The 16,617-nt window shown below is 39.8% G+C and overlaps 1 protein-coding gene across 3 annotated transcripts in view; it reads right to left on the bottom strand.

Annotated features, from left to right (window-relative positions):
* Positions 1 to 16,617, bottom strand: part of soat2 (sterol O-acyltransferase 2) — a 19,788-nt gene extending 3,171 nt beyond the window's left edge. For all 3 annotated transcript variants that reach the window (XR_008560401.2, XM_015959134.3, XM_015959135.3), the window contains exons 1-15: positions 16,158 to 16,617; positions 10,597 to 10,716; positions 10,203 to 10,261; positions 9,930 to 10,069; positions 9,787 to 9,840; positions 8,833 to 8,940; positions 7,599 to 7,881; positions 7,365 to 7,440; positions 6,608 to 6,692; positions 6,189 to 6,234; positions 4,719 to 4,848; positions 3,950 to 4,047; positions 1,567 to 1,665; positions 1,361 to 1,496; positions 810 to 955 (exon numbers count right to left, since the gene is read on the bottom strand). Coding sequence is in view for 2 of the 3 variants with exons in the window: in XM_015959134.3 (XP_015814620.3) it covers positions 810 to 955; positions 1,361 to 1,496; positions 1,567 to 1,665; positions 3,950 to 4,047; positions 4,719 to 4,848; positions 6,189 to 6,234; positions 6,608 to 6,692; positions 7,365 to 7,440; positions 7,599 to 7,881; positions 8,833 to 8,940; positions 9,787 to 9,840; positions 9,930 to 10,069; positions 10,203 to 10,261; positions 10,597 to 10,675 (1,539 nt within the window). In the remaining variant the exon portion in view is untranslated. The remainder of the gene's footprint in view (positions 1 to 809; positions 956 to 1,360; positions 1,497 to 1,566; positions 1,666 to 3,949; positions 4,048 to 4,718; positions 4,849 to 6,188; positions 6,235 to 6,607; positions 6,693 to 7,364; positions 7,441 to 7,598; positions 7,882 to 8,832; positions 8,941 to 9,786; positions 9,841 to 9,929; positions 10,070 to 10,202; positions 10,262 to 10,596; positions 10,717 to 16,157) is intronic.

Here is a 16,617-nt window from a genome sequence, read left to right as displayed (position 1 = left end):
GTAGAGCTAAGAGTGTTAAGTTCATGTGAGCCCATCTGTGATGCTAATCCTCTTTATCAAACATCTGGTACAAGAACGGGACATTCTAAGGGTTGAATTCACACCAGTCGTTTCTACTCACTATTAGTTTGTGAGCTTATTTGTGATCATTAAAGGTTGATGTCTTTTATTTATGGGGGAACATTTATGGGAATATAATTAGTGTGGAAGTTAAGATAACAAATAAGGGTCATTTCCCTATCTGATGATTGTGAATCATTAAAACATTCGTTATTCCTTTAGCTAACATTCATAGTCACTAATCTGCTGGTCTAGTTTTTGTACTTAAGTAATAAGTGTCCCGCTTGTCCCCCTACTGGTTAAAAGTGGAATTACAGCTCTCGTAAACAACTCTGTCATCAGGCTGTGCTGATGTTAACTCTGGTTTAGCTCTTTGCTTCACCTCTAAAGACATTACTCTCGGCTCAGCCATGCTACATGCAACGATGACGGGGCGAGCACCTAACTCCTGTGCCACCGTCGTCCCATTATGTTACGGTGCTTTAACAGACGTGGGACCCCATAACACTATCACAGCTTCGAAAATAAGCATAATAGATGATAATATGATGCTAGAACTTAAAAAATTAACCAATATTTTAAGGTGTAAAAGTTGCAGAATGTGTCTTTAACACTAGCACAGTAAAAAGAATTATTGCCTATTTCTTGAAAAGCTGATGTTTCTTTTTGTGCATCCACCTTAGATAATCTGAGGCCACCTTGTGGGGCACAAAATGTGAATCTGTCTTACATTCAGATGGAGTACCTACCCCGGTGCGGGGGCAGTGGATCTGGGCGTACCACTCCTGGCAGTACAGACACACCTGGACGCCCTGACCGAGGAAAAGACACGCCCACATGATGACGTTGAACACGGGGCTCTGACGTTTGTCATTCATGGTGAAGTTGAATGCCACTATGGAGAAGAACATGAAGGTGATAGGTTTATCAGTAATGTTTTGTTTGTGTTGTGGCTGGGAAGAAGAGAGGTCAACTAAGGCGTGGAAATAACTAAATAAGCAGAAACACAAAGGACAGAATATCCAAATCTGTATCAGACTGGGCTGTCTGGAAGAAGCTGAATAAGGATCTGAGATATTTTCATTCTGAAGGGTAAAATGGATTTATGGATTTAATTAACCAGCAATGAACAAAAGAGCTTTAAAATGTATCAGTTGTAATGATGCAGCCATAAAATATCCCAATATTTTCTCTTCTTGATTAACAAAAAAAGCCTTATTATATTCTCCCAAGAGCACAAAATAATTTAAATTGCTTCGGCGATGAAGATCATTCCATGAATAATAAGCACATCCCTCACCTCCAAAGACCGCAAAGAGGAGAAACATGACGGGGTAGAAGAAGCCAAAGCCCATGGCCAAGGCGTACTCATGCACAACGGCAGAAACGATGAATACGGAGAGCATGGCTGCTGCTCTGAATCTCCTGTTGGACAGCTGCAAGGATCAGAGGTCAGAGGTCAAAAGTTGTTCATCATCACAGGACATGTGATTTCATGGTGCTCACCCAGAGGAAGTCTCTGTAGCCGTAGTAATACAGCCAGTCATGAACCACCACGTTCCAGGTCCGGTAGTAGTTAGCAAAAGATGTGGAGTTCCACCAGTCCTGGGAAACAAAAGCCAAGGAGGCATTAATTCAGTATGACTGGATCAGAAGTAGAATTCATTCATTAATGCCTCAATAACTCACACATCTGCAATTAATCATTCACACTCACACACAAATGATTTCGATTCTGGTCGGTTTCAGGTGAAGAGGCAAAGCTCTTTGATTTTGCAGAAGCTACACGAGCATTACAAATCAATTACAGCCAGGTTTGAAGGTCAGGCTTTGGGCCAAAGACCTGGCTGTGGATGAGGAGATGAAACAAATAAAAACAAGTCCAAAGTAGGAGTCTTCTGTAAAATGTGTTGATTATGCGTGTTTCATAACATCTGAAGACAGAAATTAAACATTTTAGGAGATGGAAAATTGATTTTCATTTCAAAACCTGCAACTTAAAGGCCAAAAACCAAGAAACACACAGATCATCAAGCTAGATGTTTTGGATTACTGGTCCTCTGTAGTGGAAATGATCAACTCTCATCTTACCCTAACAGAGTTCCTGAACATACTCCTCTCTAACAAGGAATAAATTTAAAAAATCCAAGGAAGTTCATGAAAAGTTTTGCAAGACCTGTGTAACGGAATGAAATGACTGTTTTCCATCTAAAAGTCATCCCCCCCCCCCCCCCTCTCCTCAGCAAGAACTAATCTGCATGAGATATTGCTCAAGGTCTCATGCATCTGCTCATAAACTGTTTTCCTTTCAAGCCCAAGAGAAGAATGAAGACAAAGGACTCTCTTTTTAATAAATCAAAGAACTCTTTTTTAATGAGATAATCAAACAAAGTGTTAATCAATAATAAAATGTGAACCAATTTGTGAAAAGAAAATATTAATTTCTTTATTATAATCCTACAGAATATAATAAGTAATATAAATTTAAATGTTTCCACTAGAGACTGATCACACGTAGCGTTAAAACATGACACATTGCTTTTACTGATCCAATCAGAATCTGCCAGATCTGACGGAGGCGTGGTTTTGGTGGTGTTTGGTAAATCTGTCATCTTTTCATTCGACCATAGACCAAAACATCCAAAGTATAAAACTATGCCCACGTCATCACTAACTCCAGTTCAAAGCGTTCTAGAGAAGTTGACAAAGTGGCCAATCCGTAACTTTCCTCTTCAGCCAAAAGAACCAATGACAAGCTGGATAAAACCTGTTGCATTTTACCAGCCAAGCAATGGTTCTTTTCAGAATGAAAGCTGAACTCACTGACCCTCCGGGTCCATCTGACGCTGTCGACCAACTGTCGCTTTTTACCTGGAGACAATCCAAAGACTAGTATGTCGTACTGCTGACGCTGTTTCATTGGCTCCGGTACCGAAGAGGGGTTCGAGGACCTGGTATTCTGGATCTGTACGGAGGTCTCATTCTAAGGTTATGTGTGGAGCGACAAAAATGGCTTCTTATGTGTTTATGAATCTCCAAATCAAAGCTTAGCGCGAAGACATCACCTTCACTCCCATCAGAATCGTTTCTCCGGATTTGCTGGTTCTGAACAACATTCCACACTACACCATTCTCCGTCTCATTCACCTTAGTTACACCATACATTTAGTATTAAAGTTAGTCTAGTTTGATTTGTTTAGTAATAAATCTTTAAACCTTTAAAATTCGACTCTCTCTTCTGTTGTCTCAGTCAATACGAAGTGTTACATAATCCCTGTAATAAAAAGTTCCAATCTTCTGGTTAAGCTCCATCAGATTGATTTCATATTTTCTATGGAATCTCATGTCTCATGGTTCATTAAATAACATGTAAATTAACCCTTCACCTGCAAACAAATATAAAAAGATTAACCGCAGCAAAAATCTGCCTCTTCAATATGAAAATAAACCAAATATTGAATATTTACATATTTATCCAGTTCACCGAGTCACTTTTTTTTGTTTTTATCAGCTTCTAAATAAAAATGATGTTTATTCTAATTCTTTATTTACCTGGAGTCAGTAGATGTGATTAGCATAAGGACGTATTGTGCAGTTTCTGCATTAAAATGTGCTAATCAGGGTTTGCATCCAAGGTTTGTTAGCTAAACAAACAATAGTGGAGTTACTAACTCAACATGTCAGCTTCACAGTTTACAGGCCAACATCTAAGTATTGTTTCTGTAAGAAGTCATAAAAATACATTTATCAGCATGCAAGTTGGAAGATGCAACACTACAGCTATTGTTTTGGTCAGCTATGCAATCCCCCCCATCCCAAAAACAAAATAAATGCTGCCAATGATGCGTGCACAGGTGAGTTACCGTGACAGAAAATCAACATGTATCACCTTGTAGAACATCCTGTCAGCGAAACGAAGCAGCTCCCCGAAGAGGTTCAGCCAGCAGTGCAGGAAAGCGAAGAAACACAGCAGGAGGAGCATTATTCCTGATGCACAAAGACGAAGAACGTAAGTAAGTAAGTACTTCAAGTACATTTTATTTATATAGCACTTATCACAGACATAGAATCACAAAGTGCTTCACATAGATCAAAACAAAGTAAAACAAAGTCATAAAATCATAAATAGATTAACTTCATAAAATCAAAATGCTCTCAAAACAGAATTAGATTAACATCAGAAAAAATAAAGTCATAAAATTATTAATGTTCATAAACAGATGAAAGATAAAAAATTTGAGTTAAAAATAACAAATAAAAGATTTAGTTAAAAGAAGCTTCAAATAAAAGGGTCTTTAGCTGTTTTTTAAGTGTCCAGACTGTCAAAGCTGCGTAAGGATAATCCCAGAGTCACATGGAACATTTTCACATCCTTCCCAGGTTTCTATCAAGAGCTGCAACCCAACACCACCGGCATTTACTCTAAAAGCCCTTCACTTTACTATAGTAACAAACCTGCCAGACTTTAATGACCTTTATCTGATTTCATAACAGCATCTTCAATCTTATCAGATACTGTCAGAAACTGCAGTTAATAGGATGTAACATGTTTGTCAATGGTAACCCACTGGAGAAAAGAAAAGTAGTACAAATAGAAATGATGTCAGAGATTCACTTTAACAATCTAGTGTCTAGATTTTTATTTTTTGTTAGTATACCTGGTAATATGGAGTGGAACACGGCTAGAACCATCGTTCGTTTACTGAAAGGCTGATTGGTCTCGGGTCTGAAGACAGGAATGCAGAGACGGACCAGGATGAAGTAACCATAGAACAGACATGCCAGAATCTACAAATAAAGCATTCAAATTAAAATTGTTTGTTCCCATTTTATTTCCTTGGAAAATCTTATGAAACAGTTAAAACTCTCGTTCAATCATTATGTCAATAAATATGCAGAGGTCTCTAGTATGAATAGTTGTCTGTGAAAAAAAGTTCTGGCGCTCCTGTTTCAGCACATAGAAGGAGAGGAGTCAGAAAGCTGCGGACTTTGGAGTCTAAAGCCACATTCACACCAAATGCTGAACGGTACAGTCCGGTTTCTGAATGGACAGCCATTTACACCGACTGCGATTAGTGTGCTGAACATCATCCTAAATCTGCTAAACAACATTAACCTCACGTCGCTGTCATTAATAATTAAAAAAGCTGGCAAAATAATGTACCGAATGTTCCTAGCTGTTCCACATCTCACTTCCTGTCTGGCTCATGTTATTTATGTGACTGACAATGCTCTTGCGGTGTCTGGAAAACATAGACTTCATGCTGAAACTTTCCAGAGCTATGCATCTGGAACTGAACTGCAGTTGGAGTGAATGCTCTGACTGGAATCAATGCGGAAGTCGTGTGGAAAACGGACTGCATCCGTTCCGGATTTGGTATGAAGCTTTACTCATTAGCGTTCATGATATTTGTGTATCTCGTCTCTGATTGGGTAACAGCAATGCAACTCTTCCACTGCCTCTGTTTGTCCTGGAATGTTGGTGTTTTATCTCCACAAATAATACGAGCCTGAAGGAGGGTTACTGTGTTGTGGAGTTGCTAATTCTAACAGTTAGCTTCTACTAGCCAAGACGTGCTCTGCTCTCTCCTGGACACAAAATAAACAACAGCCTTCTTCATCATGAGCCAAGATGGATGAGTCCATCCATCCACTTTTGTAACCCACTTTTCCATGCAGGGTCACGGGGGGGGGGACTGGTGCCTATCTCCAGCTGTCATTGGGCAAACAGGTGGGGTACACCCTGGACAGGTTGCCAGTCCATCACAGGGCAACACAGAAACACACAGGACAAACAACCATCCACACACACACTCACACCTAAGGACAACTGAGAGAGACCAATCAACCCGACAGTCGTGTTTTTGGGTTTTGGAAGGAAGCCGGACCGGAGTATGGATGAATCCATTGATCCTAATTTACAGTGTGACATTGATCTGTGTGGCTTTGTCCAACCTGAGAGTTTCCTCGTCTATTTTCTATCGCCAGCTAATGCTGGAAATGGGGTACTAGATGTTAGCCTGCATGTGAAACTCAGAGTGGCCTACCATACTTCAAAAACAAGTAAAAAAAGATTTCTAAAAAAACTTGCTTTTTGACTACTTTGACTACAGTGGGAGACAACTTACCTTGCCAAGGGTAATGGCAACATATCTCCATCGGATCTGGTTGTTTCTGAGAGGAAAAGGCAGAATGGTAGACACAAAAACATCTATGTGCTGATTGCTCCAGTAAAAACCTCAGACAGCTTGTCTTGGGCTCTTTGAGCCATTACTAATCCCTTTTTTGCTGTTTTCCTTCTGATGGTGCAGCTACAATTATGTGGAAGGATTGATTGGGCTGTTAACGTTTTTAAGGTGGAACAATGTCAAAATTATTTTTAAATGAACACCAGAATAAATCTCTTTTGTGCAACAAATGACAACTTTTCATTTATGTTATGTCAATTCTAAGGTTCTGTCATTCTATAAATTCAATCTAATAACTATATGTGAATTAAAACTTGCAATATGAGTAAAAATACCGTTTCTCAGTCAGCATGACTTACCGAGGGTACGATTCCCGGTAGATAAGTGTTGGACAGAAAAGGAAGTACAGATAGCTGGAAAATGTAGGAAACCTGAGATTTTCCCCTGAAATATAGAAAAAGTTCAGTTTTTATCTCTAAAACACATAAAATTCAACCTGGGCTGCAAAATCTTTAATCAAGGATTACACCCCTACTGAATTACAAAAGTTAAAAATAATATTATAGAGAAGTGCTCCATTAATGCTTCTGATTTATGGGTTTTGCTTCATTGCCCACCATCAGGTGTCTGCTTTAAATAACAGTGCTGCTTAATTTATATTTACTGCATTATTAATCAGGATGTTTCCCTTAATCAAACTTCTGTGGTTTAAACTTCTTGTAAAAGCCTCATTTTGGATTAAAAACATTTGTGAGGCAAATAATCCAACAGCAAATATTTTTGCGTGACAAAAACATGTACACTGTCCATCCTTTCAATCCCATTTAATCTGAAAGGATTATGGAATTATGGCCAGCGGATTGTTGAGGGTTTGATGGCAACTTGCTTTTTATTACCTACAGTAACTTTAAAAGCCCATTAGGACAAGTTCATGAAACATTTATCTATTGTGTGTTTTCTTGTTATTGTTGGGATTAATATCAGCATAAATCATTTTCTATTTAAACCGCCTGAGTTTGGTTTTAATTGTTTTTTAGCCCGTGACTCTAGCAGTGTGAGTACTGATAGTGCTGGCGGAGTAAATATGCCTGACATCAAAGCTGCATGGTTTGTTACCTTTCTTTGGTGTGTTCTTTATAATGACTGGAGCCGTTTCTCTAATGAATGAGTAGGTTTTCATCATGAATCGAATCTGGGGAAGTTACAGCGTCAGCAAACTATGTATTATAAAACAATTTTCATTAAAAAAACACATTTTACAAAAACCATGGCTTGTTTCTGCTATTAAATGACAAATAAGCAGCCATGAGGCCACGAAAGAGTCTTAATTAGACCAACGTCCACACAAACCTGCTCCAGAATCACGATGAAGCGAGAGGCCGGTGGAAGCTGGTGATGCACGATGGTGTGGATTGGGTACAGTCCCAGAACGCAGGTCTGAATGACACACAGGATGAACCCCGTACCCAGAGACAGAGCCAGTTTCCAGGGAATTTGGTGATATAAAGAACTCCAAAGCTCCAGGGCGTAGTAGGGAACAAACAGGGTGTACACAAACATAATAACCCAGGCAATAGTGACAGTCCCCAGATTTCCAAAGGAGTAGGACAGCAGGTCAAACTCCAAGACCAACCTGGAAGAGCAAAAAAAATTACAAAAAAAACAACAACAAAAAACCAACAAATTTTTGTTTTATTCTGAACAAAAGTTGCCTAGCTTTTCAGATAAATGCATGAGCATGAAACAAAAAGACACTTTAAAAATTATTTTGAACAACCTTCTTGAGTCTAAAGCTGCTAAATGGACTGAATACATTTATTTAAAAGACCCTTTCAGGTTATAATAACAAAAGCTTTATCATAACGTTCACTCACTTCTGCAGAAACCAGTGCTATTCTTACTTCTGCTGCACACTTGTTAAAATGCATGTAAACTGAGAGTAAAAATGTCAGATAGCTTGCACACAGAGGAGCTGATCCTTCTTTGTTTGTTCTCAGATGAAACAAAACTATTTGAAACTGCAAACAGCAAACTAAATCGTTACTGAGCAGCCCGGAGTAAGAGGAGCAATTCCCAGAAGGATTGATTACGTTATCTTCTGCTGCCAGATGAGGAGCAGCGAGGAAGAAGCACAGTGTGGAGAAACAGGAAAAAAGAGTTGAGGAGAAAAGAAAAGTTTATTTTTTACAGGCTTTGGGCCATAATTGAGTTTCTTTAGATCCTAGAGTTGAAGAGGGGACTTCATCATGGCCATGAACATCTTAAGATGTGACAAACTCTAGGGAAAGCCTGAATGTTTTACAGCTGCGGTGAAGAGACGAGGCGTCGCTGTTGGACCGTATGGGACAACGACTGTCCTCACAGAGCAAGACGATTGCAAATCAATACAAATAAGTTGAGATTTATCACCTTTATCCTGTTATAAGAAGCTTTTATTGTGATGGATTGAATCCTTTTTCAGTTTGCTCCCTGACATATAACTTCTTCATATTTTGCTTCCTCAGATTTAAACATTTTTTTTATCTTAGTGTTTTTTTATTATTTTTATTTATCACCTCCCCATTCATTCTTTGGTGAGACTGACCTGCCCTGGTCGATGTAATCCACAGCCAGCGTGCTCAAACAGAAGATGAGGAGAACAGCGATGAACATGTGGTAGATGGTCCTGATGTGGCTGATCTCAAACAGCTCACTGAAGAAGAGAAGAAAAAAGAAAAATATAAATAAATTAAATCTTGTACACAACAAAACAATGAAACAAACAAACACACACAAAAAACATGAATTCAGTCGTTTTAACCTTGACATTTTCAGTACCTTCCAGAATGAGCCATCACTATGCCGTCACTTTAAGAAAACAAGCTGTTGCCGGCCACGCCCACCCATCTCCTGCTCAGGCTATTATAAGCTGAGAAGCTCTGATATTCAGGAGGGGCTAAGAGTAGAGCCACTGCTCCTTTAGCAGCAGCTCTCTCTTGTGTGTGAACGGTAGTTCTGTATTAATTTCCCCAATTGTGATGCCACAAATGGAGACTTTTTGAAACTGTGTGAAGCCAGTTGAGGTGGCTCAGGCATCTGGTTAGGATGCCTCCTGGATGCTTTCTTGGTGAGGTTTTCCAGACACGTCCAACTGGGAGGAGACCTAAAGGAAGACCCAGAGCACCCTGGAGGGACTATGCCTCTCGGCTGGCCGGGGACACCTTGGGATTCCCCTGGAGGAGCTGGCCCAAGTGGCTGGGGAGAGGGAAGATTAGGCCTTTCTGCTGCCCCTGTGACCCAACCCGGATAAGTGGACAATAATGGATGGATGGATGGGTTTTTTTTTTTTTTTGCGTTTCAAGTGTATATGGGGCAGTAGAGACCCACATGGCAGCAATAAAGTATGCAAATAATGAATTTTGCATATGTCCCTTTTAAATGTAATGAAAAGTAAAATTCGGTGTAGTTATAGACTGTAATTCTGATAAAGTGCAGAGGAGAGTATTTTTATTTGCAGATTTGGACATGGATTTGGTTTTGCTCCATCTTTAATACTCACTCCAACAGAGAAGGCCGTTCCATGAACACTTTCCCACCATTCATCCTCTGAGATCTGAGAGAAATCACACAGAAAATCAATCAAACATCAGATAATCCAGACTAACAAATTAAAAGATGAGATAAACTGTGCATCTCTCTCACCTGGATGATTGATTTTTGCTTGTTTTTCCATTTAACATTGACTTAAGGTGGGAGGGGGGCTCCATGGACTCACACAGAGCTTTTTCGAGAATTTCCTCCAGCTGATCCTGGACCTGCTTCAAGACTTTCATCTTTAGCTTCTAATCCAGAGAGGGAAAAGTTAAAAGTTCAGCTTTTCCGTTTTCTGAACGTCTCTGTCTTGTTTTTGATTTTTCCGCTCTTTGCTTGTTTCTCTGCAGAGACACTAATTAAATCTTGCAAAATGTAATTTACCTGTATAGATTTGTGCCATTGCCTCAGATCTTCCTCCTGCTTGTGTTCTTGGTTCCCAACTGCCAAAAAAAAAAAAAAAAAACAAGGAACAAGGAACAAGATCAAATTAACCACCAAGTCTCATAATTTGTATCATCCCCAGAAATGGTATGATGTTGAAGAACATGATCAAGATGAATCCTGCGTTTAGCATATTTTTACACTAAATTGACATGCTGCAATTTAAGGAAACGTGCAACGTTTAGGTTTGTCTGTGAAGGTTCTCAGTTTAGGTTTAAAAAAGATTTGAAAACCCCAAAACAGACAAAGCTTCCCACCAGTCCCTTCTGATCCTCTCATGACTTGTTGTTTTCTTTTCATTAGACAGAAATCAGAACACAGAGCTGGTCTGTACCGTGACTGGAGGCTTCATCTGATTGACAAGCTTTGGAGTTCCGATGCCGCGGCTCGTTTGTTGGCTCATCTGTCGTCATGGTTACGGCTGACGAAGTTCACAATGGGGCTCAGGTGGATTCTGCATAACAAAGATGCGTTTTAGTCTCACAGATGTGTTGTTTTCCACGGAGGCAAAAACTGAACCAGACTTTCATGTCACACTGAAGCCCTGATGGCTTCATGATTGTTTACAATATGGCAAGCCGAATGAGCATTTATTCTGATATCCGGATATCAGGCAGAATTTTCATGAACATGTAAGCCATTTCTGTCCACTAGTTAACTAGTGAGCCATTATTGTGTCAACTAGTTAACTAGTGACAGTCTAAATGTTACCTAGTTAACTAGTAAGGCCCAACTAGTAAGGCTCTAGTTAACTAGTTTAAATGTTTCATATCATATTAATTAACTAGTGTTGCTCAGCATGTTCACTAGTTAACTAGTGGAAAATTCAATGACCACTAGTTAACTAGTTCAACACGTTTATTTTTTACTAATCAACTAGTAACGTACAAAAATTGGTACTAGCTGACTACTGTCTGAATGTCAAAATCCCACTTGTTAACTTTGCCCAATGTGGCCAGTCGCTTGAGCATTTATTCTGACCCCGGCTTTCCACAGCAGCCGTCAGCAGCACGTTACTGCAGCAGCATGTCATAGCTGCTGATAGGAACGGCTGTGGTCAACAGAACCTTTTCCACTGGAGCCGTCGGCAGCCGTCAGCAGCGCGAGTCGGACGCGTCTCAGGAGCAGCATGTCGCGGCCTTTACGCGCCGGTTCTATTTCCTACGCGCGACGCCTCTGAAACGGGTCAAGTTCGACATTTTTGGGGAAGGAAAGACAGGAAATCGGACGCGGAAATGGCGAGAAGCTCCCGAGATTTTCAGAATAAAGAACGTACTGCCTTCCGGTCGCTTTACTTTAAAAAAGGTTACTAACTGTGCGGCCCCGTGAGAAGTTATCACCTAGCTAGCGGTCTCCTTTGTTTTTCAGGTCCGTATTGGCGATTATAAAACGGACAGAACATAAAAACACAAACATTTTGGAGCCATGTTGTAGTTTTCTCCTGCTTGTTGTTGTGTTTACTGACGAAGTCACTCGTGAGACTTCGTGCTCTGTCGGTGACAGCTGCTCCCCTGCTGATTCGCGTCTCGTGGGAAGGGCCAAGCAGCAGCTTACGCGAGCAAGACGTGCTGCTGCAGTAACGTGCTGCTGACGGCTCCCGTGGAAACCCAGGGTGATATCTTATCAACAGGCCACTAGTTAACTAGTGAGGGTAAAAATGTGCACACTAGTTAACTAGTGACAGCAAAAATACCCACTAGTTAACTAGTGAACACGTTATGACCCTTACTAGTTAACTAGTTGACACAAAAAATGGCTCACTAGTTAACTAGTGACAGCAAAAATACCCACTAGTTAACTAGTGAACACATTATGACCCTCACTAGTTAACTAGGTGACACAAAAAATGGCTCACTAGTTAACTAGTAAAGGCCAAAATGCATACCAGTCAGCTAGTTGAAGGTATTTGTGTCTCACTACTTAACTAGTGACGGTCAAAATGTACACACTAGTTAACTATTGGGAGACAGAAATGCTCACTAGCTAACTAATGGACACATTTTGGCTTTACTGGTTAACTAGGTGACACAAAAATGGCTCACTAGTTAACTAGTGAGCAAATCTGCTCTTCACTAGTTAACTAGTTGGCGTTTTGGGGCCCACTAGTTAATTAGTGAGCATATCTGCACCAAACTAATTAACTAGTGAGCAAATCACGCCTCACTAGTTAACTAGTGAGCAAATCCGCAACTCACTAGTTAACTAGTTGGTGTTTTGGGGCCCACTAGTTAACTAGTGAGCATATCTGCACCTCACTCGTTAACTAGTGATGCATTTTTGCACCTCACTATTTAACTAGTGGGCGTTTTGGGGCACACTAGTTAACTAGTGAGCAATTCTGCACCTCATTAGTTAACTAGTGAGTATATCTGCATCTCACCAGTTAACTTGTGGGCATTTTGGGGCCCACTATTGAACTAGTGACACTTACTTTGCACCTCACTAGCTAACTAGTGGGCATTCATACCCTCACTCAGGGGCGCCGTAAAGCGATGAAAGATTAGGAAGATTCTAAGGGCCCACAGCTGTCAGGGTCCCAAAAAAGTTTCAAAGTTGAATAAAAAACATAAAGTTTAAAAATCACAAGTACTTTACTTTGCAGTATTTTTTCTCATTTTAGACAGTAAACAAACAATCTTTTAGTCTTTATGAAACATATATTTATTCAGAGGTCCCTACTTTATTTTGACTAATTAATTTGAACCCTCCCCCCAACGGCATAAAATGGTACAGTCCACAAGGCCGGGGGGCGCGTAGCAGGCGAGGCGAGGCCAGCAAACGCAGCAGTCACTCAGACAGCAGAGTGCGCCAAGGCTGCAGTAAAAATTTGTCTGCAAAAACAAAGTCTGGGTCACAGAAAAGGAAAGAAAGAAAGGAGAAAGGACAGGCAGAAGAGAGGGTGTCAGTATGTCACACAGTTTTTCTCAAAGAAAGGTGACTTTAGTTAGTGAGTGGTTAAATTCAACCTGTTTGCTAGCTTTGATATCCACAGTGAGAGGAACTATGTTTCATCTAATGATGGTAAATGGGTTGTTGTCCTTGTCCCTACCAGAATCAGCAGCTGGTGATATGTCAGCAGGTGTCCCCTCACAACCCAATGAACCTCAAGAAGGTGAGCAATGTAGCATGCTAGCTAGCAGCCTCATTTAAGGGGGTCTGTGGGAATCACTTAAGGCTCTCTTCTCTATCAGTACTATTACAAAGGAATATAAAAAGGCTATTTTGGGTGATAAACACATTGTTTTTCCACATAAAGATAATTATAAATATCAATCAGTAAAAATGTATAGATTGTTTTGGATGCTGGGTAGGTTGAAGCATTGTTATTTAGTCTGTTAATGTAACATAAATTACTGTGAGATTATTACTGTGAAGCACCTTTTTGAAGGCACCATACAAGAAAAAACAAACCTCTTCATCTACTAAATACATTGAAATGAAATGTTTTGAATCTGACTGAATTATGGGAGGTTTTACAAGATGTAATTTGTTTATGTAGCTTTTACAATACAAACCAAAAATCAGCAATTTCCAAATAATTCATCAGAGATCAAAACTGAAACAAAAGCTATTAATAATTGTAATAAATAAACTTAATATAACACTGAACACAATAAAATATGACATCTAGTATTGATGATGGAGAACTACAGCTAATATCCTGCAGTAGTCTGTGCTGCATTTTCCCTGTTGTGCATTAATTTTAAAGACTGTTGTAACTTGGATAAAGATTTTGTCACAAATGATGGCCTATATTGTAACACATATATCAATGTCATTATGTACAGAGCCTGGACCCTCCCATTGTCAGGTTTGGTCAGGACAAAGAGTGGAAGTGAAGGAAGAAGGGAGAAAGTGTGACAGCTCAGAAAATGGAGAGACCCAAAGTCAGCTGAATAAATGTGATAGGGATTCCACCAAAGCAGGGTTTGAGTCCCATGACCCAGGTTTGTGGCCACCAAATTTAAAGGATGATGAAATAGAGAGTATTGTAAGAAATTTGGCCAAGAGACATGAAGATCAGAACATGCCAAATGATTCAGAGGCAAAGCCATTTTCTGACGAGCCCCCAGGGGGCCCAACTTGATAAATTTTCATTGGGCCCAAAATCTCTGGCAGCCCCCCTGCCCTCACTAGTTAACTAGTGAGCAGTTCTGCCTTCACAAGTTTACATGTAAGTGTCACACTGAAGTCACTAGTTCACTAGCTGAGGTTCCTTTGGCCAGCATGTTAACTTGTGTGCCACATGCAAATGTTTGGGGTGGGATTTTGTGAAATTCTGCACTGTGATTGGTTGTCATATTTTATTTGGACATAGGGAGCCAATAGAAAGCCTCATTTTGAGAAATTCTCCGCCTGCTAATTAGAATTCTGTGGAACTAGCTAACTAGTGTGAATGTAGGCTTGAACTAGTTTACTAGTATACATTTATGTCCTCACTAGTTAACTAGTTTGGTCAAAGGATGCACCAACTACAGTAGCTGAGAGGATTTTAAAGATCTGAGTGATCAACGGCCTCACATCCAGACATGAGAAGGTGTATATCTCTTATGCTCAATGCTGAAACATCTGCAATAAATGACATAGGTCCTTTTCTGTTTTCCTGATCTTGAAGTGCAGTGACATCACTGCAACAGGGCGGCACAAGAACACACTTACATGGATTCAGCCTTTGTAGTTTAATAATCAACATGAAACGATTAGGTCACTGGTTTATAGCCGACAGGTGCAGGAATCCATAAATCACGAGTTCTAAATGACAGTGACCCTTTAAACAATTCTCCATTATCATAGAAGCAGTCCCTGTGTAGTTCAAGCTTATCTGTGTGTGCGGATGATAAGGCTTCCTCTACAGATGAGGTGAACTGGCCTCAGGAGAGGGGTGAAAGACACACAGTAACCTCGTCCTTGTTAATCCATGCTGTTTGATCACTCCTCGTGAGAAATGCCAATTTAGCCGATAATCTTCAAACAGAGCCTGTTTGATTTCTCCCGCTCGCTCAGATGCACTCAGTGTGTTGGAGAATAACATAAATAACATCCCTACGCGCGGTTGTCAATGTCTATGATGCATCACTTGTAAGTGGCTTTGGACAAAAGCATAAACATAAACATCTCATTTCATCTAAAAAAAAAGCTTTTTGTGTTGTTCTGTTGTCACATTTAGACATTTGAGCAGAACTTAAAAATAAAAACCTGTATATGAGATGATTCTTATTCTGGTGGTTAGGGTTTGACGCTGGACTAACCTTTGAACCCACCAACTACACGCCAGCATTTGAGTGTGGTTGCTAAGTGAGGGAGTCTTACAAACTGTGTGGGTGTGTTTGCTTCTTCGTTTTTTTTCTATCTGTGTTTCAATAGATGCTGAAAAAACTGTAAGATGTGCTTCTCTCGGTCTTTTTGATCAGACTAGTGATTGTAAAAATGGGCTAAACTGGTGATTTGTGACCACGTATAGGACAATATCTCCTTTATTATAAGACAAGAAACGTGCTAAAAATGATAAATAATTTTACTTAGATTGAATTATATTTTGTACAGTTGTTTTAAAACAATTAGAATAAGAATCAGATCAAACATCTATTTTTACTCTGACTTTTGTAGCTCTATCAAAAGAACAAAATGTTAATAAAGTACTATTCTGCTTTACTCATAAAACCAAGAATAATGCAGAAAATCATCTGAACAAAATCCTTTCTGTATGAGCTTCTAGCCTTATTTTCTGTGTCTGACTTGTTCACAATTGTAGAACATGGATGACAGTTTCAGATGTTATCTTTAAATGAGTGAACCACTTCTGTTGCATCTAAAACAACGGCTCTATGACAACTGCAGAGCATGAATGACTAAAGTGACAGATGTCACCCTGCAGTGTCTCAGGTTTGTACTCACAGTCTGCAGGTAGAAGTCCTCAAGATAGAAGTCTCGTTTTCGGCTGATGAGTGCCTCTGAGAGGGACCTGCTGGCGTTCCGAATCTGTTGTGATTCCTGTCCTCTCCCTTTTCTCTCTTCTGATACTTTGAACTTTGGCCCCTTGGATCCTGGCCCTCTGCAGGCCACATCCTCTGCTGCCCATCCCCACATCTCCTTTGTTGGATGTTTAACGTCATGCAGGTGAACATTTCAGCTCATCCTGAAGTTTTGGTTATTCTAGAGGATCTTTTTCTGAAAATAACATTCTCAAGCTTGAACATATTTTACTTTTATGTGACAGATTCTGAACTGAAGCATGAAGGATTAATTATATTAAGTAGAATAAACAAAAAGTGAATACATTTGCTCATGAATTCATAATAGTTCTTTGCACTAAATCCTGCTCAAATGAAACAGTTCAGCAGTTTTATTCTTGACA

This window comes from Nothobranchius furzeri, chromosome 3, assembly GCF_043380555.1.
Source record: "Nothobranchius furzeri strain GRZ-AD chromosome 3, NfurGRZ-RIMD1, whole genome shotgun sequence".
NCBI classification, from domain to species: domain Eukaryota; kingdom Metazoa; phylum Chordata; class Actinopteri; order Cyprinodontiformes; family Nothobranchiidae; genus Nothobranchius; species Nothobranchius furzeri.
This window is presented reverse-complemented; position numbering and strand designations above follow the sequence as displayed.